This window comes from Ciona intestinalis, unplaced genomic scaffold, assembly GCF_000224145.3.
Source record: "Ciona intestinalis unplaced genomic scaffold, KH HT000098.2, whole genome shotgun sequence".
Classification (NCBI taxonomy): domain Eukaryota; kingdom Metazoa; phylum Chordata; class Ascidiacea; order Phlebobranchia; family Cionidae; genus Ciona; species Ciona intestinalis.
The window spans coordinates 50610-59275 of record NW_004190420.2 but is presented as its reverse complement, the minus strand read 5'-3'; the positions used below and the strand labels follow the sequence as shown (position 1 = coordinate 59275).

Genomic DNA, 8666 nt, shown 5'->3' with positions numbered 1-8666 from the left:
CGTGAAAATGATGTAATGAACCTTCTGTTTCTCGTCCGGTGCCATCAAACCGATGGTTTTTTGGCTTCAGTCCAAGCTCGGCCGGGACGATACTTTGTAATATCATATTACAATTTATGTTGGTTCCCATTTACTGATAGCGTCGCTCACATAATCGCGATTTACCTGCATTTAAACTAATCATCAGAAACAAAAATTATACACAAACTGCAGATCGTATAGAAGCGAATAAAACACGATTGTTTTCAACAATCTCGTTTGTGATGTAACGATCGTAAAGGTTTATTCTGACGTAAATAATCGTTACATTATCCAAGATGAACATGCGTAGAAACTTGCCAGTTGCGCCACTGGCTGTAACAATTATATATATTTTTTTAATTAAATACTTTTTGTATGAATTTTACATTTTGCAACAGTAGAAATTACGAAACGAGACGCGTCTTTAACCGCAAACCACGTGTTCTGTATTATTTTGATTAGCGACGCTTTTCGGCTGAATAGGAACGCATTCTCGTACGCCTTTCTCCTTGATGACGTCATAGGTGCTCGGGCTCGGGCTCGTGCCGAGCTTTTCGTTGAAGCTCGGCGCTCGGCGAACCCGAGCTTTTTCAACTTCAGCACATCCCTAATGATTTGTTTGTATACCAATTCTTAACCATAGTGCATGAAAATACATGAGCATGCCAACAATTTTTTCAGGAACTGCTATATTCAGCTTCAGCAGTCTGGCAGTTAAAATTTACACTGCAGATTATATATGATGAATAATTTCATGCTCACTGTTGTGCAAGGTCGCATTGAAAACAGTTCTAAACACCTATCAGGACTGTGTTGTTGTTGTTGTTGTAACTAATATTTTCCTAGGTATTGGGCGATCACCATTCCAGCATTTATAACATTTAGTCTTACTTTGTTCTTCACAATAAACTTTATTCTAAATCTCATCAACTCATTTGAACTGCAGGGTAAGCATATGTACTCATTAATGTTTCAATCTAACAGTAACAGTTATGTATATCATAACAGAAAAATGTTTTAACTGTTTGTGTTGGTTTAGGTCCATTAAGTTTATTATGTGGTTTGTGTTTTTATTTAAGTTAAATAACATAAAGTTATTTAGAATGACTATACAGTAATTAACATAGCCAATAGGTCTTGCTTACATCGCATGTAAAACGTCAATGGCTTGTATTTTAAATTAGCTTGTGTTGTCTGTAAACCGTGCCTATGAGAATAATACATAATTCCCATAAATAAAATCCTTTTGTGTTAACATTTACTTATTACCTTCAGAAAAGTTGATTGTAGTTTGATATTTATTATTATTATGTTTTCAGAGGTCATAAATGACTATGAATATTTGAACAATTTGGAAACTAATTCCGAAAACGATTCTTTCGCAAAAGGAGAGGATTTCTCAATACCACCTATAAGAGAACTTAACGTGCCACGCCACAGTCAGTTAACTTCTGAGGTTGTCTACAGTCTACAGCTTGATTAAAAACAATGGAGGCCAAAGATGATGACGTTTTCAATCAAGTGAAAGCAATTTGTGAACCTCAGAAAAACATTCATTTAAAGGTTGATCTCAATGGTTCTTCCAAACTCACTGGAAGGAGCACTGAGGATGGAGTTCCAGTTTCTTTGCCTCTAAATAGCTTGGAAGAACTTTTCGCATGGAAGGCCAATGATAAAACAGATCTTGGTCAATCATTTTCAAAGCCGGCTTTATCTGGTTACAGGAAAATCTATTCTTCCAAGGTTATGTTGTGCCATGACATGGCGGGGGGTTACCTGGATGACAGGTTTGATTTCTTTAGATGTTGTTTTTGTTTCTATTACTACCTTACCAGCTAAAATTAGTATTTTTCATCATGTTCGAGGTGTATAGCTTTTGTACATACCCCAAAAAAACAGAGCAGGGATCATGCGACCCATGCATGTACAATAAGATATGCAAAGTACAAGATTTTACTTTTTATACCTATCACATATACTTCTGGTATTGCATCACCTAAATACCACAAAGCAGATTTTATATTTCCATTTGTCACCAGATTTGTGCAGCAAATGGTTGGCAACCGCACCATAGAATATCATATGTCATACTGGAGCTTGATTGATATATTCGTGTACTTCAGTCACCACTTTATTACCATACCTCCAGTGGGTTGGGTCAATGCTTGTCGAACAAATGGTGTTGCCGTGTTAGGAACCTTCATCACAGAATCAACGGGTGGATATGATCGGTATATATGCCTGCTGTGTTGAGATATTTTAATTTTACTCAATTATGTACATATGTATATGTAAAATCTGCCCTTTTTCAAAAGTTCTGACCCAAGCCTTACTTTTGTAGATTTTGTTTTTACTAAGCCATTTCAACGATAGGTTTGTGATTATATAATTTAGTTCGATAGGCTTAGCCTACTGTGTTTTATTAAATTTTCACACTTTTCACCTAATACTAAAGAGCAGGAGGTAGTATAAATATACGCAGTAAAAGCATATATTCAAATACATCTATGTCATTTGAAGATAGTTTTATGTTCCAACCAACAGTTGCAGAGCAATATTCTCATCGCCAGTTGTTTGGACATATGTTGCTGATCAGATGGTTGACATTGCTACTTTCTATGGTTTTGATGGATGGCTTATCAACATTGAAAACACCATTGAGGTAATATATAATATAAATGTATTTGTCTGGATTAAAAAGTACACCTTTTAAGAAAATATACAGGCTTTTTTTACTACTTTTTATCTTTTTAAATGCTATTACTTGTGTTGTGTAGTGGTCTACCAAAGTTTTGATTTGATATTAGTAGCGATACCACCTGAATACATTAGTCCTGATACATTAGTCAAGCTTAAAACACAATACTCCCGACACAATTCATATGACATCGTATACTTGTCAAAGCCCTGTTCCTTATTGTATAAAGTTACATTTGTAAATATGTTAGAGGACAAAGTTTATTTACTGTCTTAGAAAAGAGGCCACGAACCATTAACACAGAAAATTTAAATATACCCACTATTAGATATTGGTGATGCCTGTGTAAAAACTCCTTTTTATTAGTCTTTCATTAAAATTGGTACATTGCTTTATTTTCCAGCTTGAAATGATTCCGGATGTTGTTCAGTTTGTTTCCTACCTGACTTTAAAAATGCATGAAATGAATCCGGATGCTCAAGTCATCTGGTATGACAGTGTGACTAAGGATGGGGTGCTTAAGTGGCAAAATGAACTGAATTGTAAAAACAGGTAGAATATTGGTATTGTATACATTTAAAGTTCCCCTAATCAATTAATATAATTTATAAAATTTAAAGATTAATTTATTTCTGGCTTTTCAAAAGCTATGCTTTTTTTACACAGCCTTTTCTACGATGCATGTGATGGCATTTTCCTAAATTATGGGTGGAAAGATTCATCTTTAGAAAAATCACTAAAGTTGGCAAAGAGTTTGAGTAGTGTGTATGTTGGTATTGATGTGTTTGGGCGGGGAATAATGGGTGGGGGAGGCTTCAATTCATGTGATGCACTGAAGGCAATAAACAAGTAAGTGATGTCGTTAAAATTATATTAAAATTGAAAGATGTATGAATATAGTTCAGCGACTCAATGATATTATCTTCTTTTTTTTAATTGCATTTAAATCTCTCTAAAAATTGACCACACTAAGCTCTCTAACATTGAGAATACTGAATCATTGCCACGTAGTCACCATTTTATCTCTGTAAACACAGATACGGATTTTCTTCAGCAATTTTTGCACCAGGCTGGGTGTTAGAAACACTTGGGCAACCTAACTTTCAAATGAACAACAAAAGGTTTTGGAATTTGTTGTCTCCTCTCATTGAACATCATCCAATCAAATGTCCAAGTGGATTTTCCACAGGTTTCAATAGTGGGTGCATTGAAAATAAATGTGATCCACTACAACCAGAGATAGAATTAGGTTTACAAAGCCTAATGCCTTGTGTTCCTTCAAAGTATTTTTCGTTGGGTTTTAATGGCAAAGATCATTTTTTGTTGGTCAATGCTACTGAGGCAACTGAACAGGAGGTCGTTTTTCTTTTTAACACTGATGTGAAGGAGAAAGTTCTGACAATAAAGATTGTAAGCAATTCAGAAAATGTTGAAGGCTTATTTGCTATGGCAACCAATCGTGCAAATGTTATTCTTTCTGAATCCAAATCAAGAGATTTCACAGTACAATACAAGCGTGTTACTGTTAAAAAATATAGATATGTTCATGAATTCATCATCTATTGCAGTGTTTCATTTGTAGCCAGTGAATTGCTAGCCATACCCAAGCTGGAGGAATGCATTGTGTTTTCACTGTCTTTGCACCCTGGTCTACAACCTACACCACAAGTGAAAAATGTACCAGCCGTCGACATTTTATGCACAGAAATATCATGGAAGGTGGTGGAAAAATCAGAGCAATTTTTCTTACTGGATTGCACACTCGTTTTTACCAATTCTACCGCATCAGGCATCTTTAAAACCGAAATTTTGTGTGAACGCAATTTTGGTTTTTGTGAAGATTCTAAGAAACCCCAGCTTTGTACATTGGGTTGGTCACGTTGTTCAAAGTACAGGGTTCATAATATGAAAGTGGGAAACCCCATGTTTGGAGGACCAAATTGTTCAGTACTGTTTCAAGTTCGCCATATGGATGATATGCACACAGTGTTGGGTGTAGGGAACTTGCTTGTCACTTATTCTGAATAATTCAGATTACGTTTAACAAAAGTGATGCTTCTTGTATAAATGTACAAATCACAAGCTCAAACATGCCTTATCTGAGATGAAAGATGTTATTATTTCTGTGATATTTGATATACTTTTGTTTAATCAAGTCATTATGTTGTTCTTTCATGAAATATACATAGCGTTAAACTTAACTCTGATATTTACAGAGTGGGTCATATTTATATGTTATATTTTGCTTTATTCCAAGTGTAACATTTGAGAAAAAAAAAGGTCAAATACACAAGCAGAGGAGACTAAAATACTGGCATCTACATAAACAATTTATGTGTCTCTGGTTTGACCATGGCTTAAGGAAAAACAAAATTTTAAGTTTTTTAAGAGCAAAAATAGATTTCCTATAATATTTCTATTTTCGCCACGCATACACCGGTTTGGCGTGACGTCATCAGCGTCAAATTTTTCAGTTTGATGTGTACGTAGTAAGATTGGATAAGACAGTACGTACGAATTCAACCGTTTATAAACAAGTATACTCTTACAGGTTATCAGGTACTTTATAATAAATTAAGGGCAAATCAATCATGGCAAACTTGCTCGTTATTTCTGTATTGTCCTTATTAATCGGATCAGGTAAGCTAAGTTACACGGTTACACCATCTTAAGTCTGATGTTTTTGCAGAATTTCGTACTCATAATAATCTATCCTGTAAAAATATTTTGCTTTCTAATACCAATAAAAGATGAATAAATAAAATTATATTTTTTGTTTTTTTGCATGCTTTTATTTAAGACTTTTTATCAGGGTTTTGTTGCGACCAACCATCAGTTGACTCGTCTTACTACACAAGCACAAACTTAAAATTGGGGAAAAATGCTGCATTCGTTGTTGAACTGACAGTCAAGTGCAAGAACAATGTTCAGGTATAATTGTATAAAGAAATACAAGCCAGCTCAGTTGCTTGCTATGTTTTGTACATTGGAAAGTATATACAATAAAATTGTTATGGAATTGTCAAAATCCTGTGTACTTTAAATGGTGGGTGCAATTTATAGATTCTGTTTTTATAGGTGGTAAAATCTTAACACTCTTACATTATTTATGTTTACTATTGTAACAGGACTTGATGTTGTATGCTGATGTGAATGGTGTACAATACCCAGTTACTAAATCACCTGAAGGAAACAACTACCAAGTGAGCTGGACAGCAAAGAATAAGAAGTCGCCGGCTGCACTTTTTGATGTCAAGTGGGAAACTGTTTTCAAATCATTTTTACTATTTGCCTTGCACAGTTGTCACATTTGACACTTTGTTTTACCAACTTGAACACTTTTAAGCAATCTTCCCATAAGTAAATAAATGCGATTTTTTTGGAGAGCAATGAAAAGTTTAATGTACAATTTGTTTATTGTCACATAAAAATTGCTTACCTAACTTTAGAACTCATGTAACCAACGTTTAACCTCTAAAAGTAGCCGAACTAAGCAGTACTGGTCTGCTGTTTATGTTTTTTTTTACTTCTAGCATTTTTCTATTAAAAGCAAATTATTCAACTTTGGCATTTATATTAATACAATCTCATTTATCACTTAGGTTCTTTGATGAATCAGGTTACAATGCTCTAAAGAAAGCTGCCCGAATTAACCAAGATGCTAACACTGTAAAACCACTTTTCTCAGTTGACGTGAAACACCATGTAAGTTATACGTTTGTGCTTGGTTCCAGTTAATGAGAAATGTTGCTGTTTTATGTGTCAGCGGATATAAAATTATTTTATCATCAAGGTGATCTTGTATGGCAACACTGTCTGAAGACACCTGGAAAGAATTTTATTGGCAAACTCAACCTTTTTTTAAACTCATTTGGAAAGAATTTTATTGGCAAACTCAACCTTTTTTTAAAGACATTATTAATTATGTTATGGATTATATAGAGTGGTTAATAAAGTATTAAAATGTATTTTAAATAACTGTCCTACATTTATTTAAAAGTTTGTAATTTTTTTGCAGGGTATGAGTTCTGGGTTCTGGGTCAGTTCTGAATTGATTGCTCTTGCTGTTGCCAGTCTCATATTTTACGTTGTGTGCAATGAACGAAGTGCAGTTATTTCCTAAAGCAATTTTTCATAATTTTGTACAAATGAAGCAGTGGTAGTTTAATTGTGGACTTACGAGATTTTTTTACGTGTACATTACACTGCAGTTTTGGAATTACACTTTCGTTATAACTCGAAACCGTAAAATTAAAAATACACCACGAGATTGTACTTTTGTGTTTGTGTTGCTACTGCATACACGCCACTAACTGCGTGTTAAGGGCTCTTATGAAAGTTTTTGGGTTCGGTACTTCGTGATGATAAGATATCGTTTTTGACGTTTACTTTCCTAATCGTGTTTGACGTTTAGGTTCCTGCACACTAAGTTGTGATCTGGTCAATTTGCATCTTTCATATCTTCTAAATTCCTTCTGTTGGAATCGAAGAGAGAGGAATGAAATGTTTTGCAAACCAATATGTATTAAATTTATAACCCGTACACGAAAAACAGGCATTCACAGCGCGTGGAACATACCTGCAACTTTTTTAATCATACATACGAGTTATTTTACCGACGTTGTTGTTTGCCTATCGGGCCAAAATAAAAACGAATATTGTTTCATTTGTACAATTGTTTGCGTTTAGTTAATCATGCTAAGCTTAACTAACGAGGCCGTTTTTTTTTTCGTTTAAACGCTCGCTGCTTGTGAGTTATCGTCATTTGTATTTCACTCCGTTACGATACTACTGGTGCTTCTCGCTTAAGCGTGTGCCTATCTTTCACTATAAAAACGACGTAAGAATGATTTATTTATAGGCAATATTTTGATAACGGTTAATTTTTAGTAGACGTACATTTATTTATTCAGTTTTGCACATCTACCATCGCCCCGGCGCTGTGGCAAAGTGGTTAACGAGCCTGCCTCAAATCAATACAAAGCTAACGGGTTCGAGGCTCGTCGCTGCTATCATTGTGTCCATACGTGTCCTAACCCATCCAAATATCCTGAGCATGTTTTCAACAATTAAAAACGGTCCATAGGAGTCGCGAGGATGCAGTTTAATAATTAGGATGCAGAATGTACTTTCTTTACTATCAAATGGGACGAGAAAATGGAATATAAAGATGATCCATCTTCCCCCATCCAATTATATGAAGTATGAAATATGATACGTCCTTAATGTAAAACAATGAAAAGCCTACAGCCGTTTTCAACTGGTCGCCAAAATCAAATGATCGGGAGGAAAATATAAATGACGCTATATGCCTCAAATACGGAAATTGTGGTATTGGGATTAAGCCCAGGAGTATACTGACTATATACCAATTATAGAACTTTGATTCCAATTCTCTGAATATGTGCCAGTGTGGTTAGACCACTCACAACGCAACCAAACGATGCCGGTTGTCAATGTTCCTACCACAATGTGGGTGTGTGTGTAATTGGGCAAGTCACTTAACGGTCATTGCTCCAACCCACTTGCCTAATCACAGGCTGTCCAAATTGTTAGTCATGGATAATGAAAAGGAAACAATTGCTTCCATACATATGTGTTAACTCCTCAGCTGACACACAAGGTGTACGGAACAGAACACCCTTTTTATAACGACATGTCGCTGTCTTTCCAAGCGAGTATATACAGTAAGTTACATTCAATCATCTGAGGACGATCAATCCTTAATTTCGGGAAATGGCTGTGGACGTGGCCATTAAAAATTCCACTCATATCGGAAATAAATGATCACTCCAATGAAACAATAAAACACATATTTGAAAACCGGATGCTTTGTTTCATCATTTAAGCGGGAGCTATGGATTACAATAAATAAACTTATTACCAGAATAATGGTCTTTCTATTTCTCATATACCCAAATTAAGAATGTATTGTTGTTTTCGGATG

General features: G+C 35.0%; 2 protein-coding genes across 3 annotated transcripts in view; both read left to right on the top strand.

The window, feature by feature from the left end:
• LOC100187187 (cytosolic endo-beta-N-acetylglucosaminidase-like) overlaps positions 1–5028 on the top strand; it is a 6198-nt gene extending 1170 nt beyond the window's left edge. For both annotated transcript variants that reach the window (XM_026838600.1, XM_002125879.5), the window contains 7 exons: positions 868–968; positions 1341–1808; positions 2061–2252; positions 2566–2683; positions 3123–3271; positions 3386–3568; positions 3757–5028. In XM_026838600.1, the coding sequence (XP_026694401.1) occupies positions 1510–1808; positions 2061–2252; positions 2566–2683; positions 3123–3271; positions 3386–3568; positions 3757–4747 (1932 nt within the window). In that variant the 5' untranslated portion in view covers positions 868–968; positions 1341–1509 and the 3' untranslated portion in view covers positions 4748–5028. The remainder of the gene's footprint in view (positions 1–867; positions 969–1340; positions 1809–2060; positions 2253–2565; positions 2684–3122; positions 3272–3385; positions 3569–3756) is intronic.
• A 168-nt stretch (positions 5029–5196) lies between these two features.
• LOC100176202 (translocon-associated protein subunit delta-like) lies at positions 5197–6994 on the top strand. Its single transcript, XM_002130937.5, has 5 exons — positions 5197–5359; positions 5532–5650; positions 5848–5975; positions 6322–6424; positions 6738–6994. The coding sequence occupies exons 1-5, from the start codon at positions 5311–5313 to the stop codon at positions 6840–6842; spliced, it is 504 nt and encodes a 167-aa protein (XP_002130973.1). The 5' UTR covers positions 5197–5310; the 3' UTR covers positions 6843–6994.
• Positions 6995–8666: the final 1672 nt, after the last annotated feature.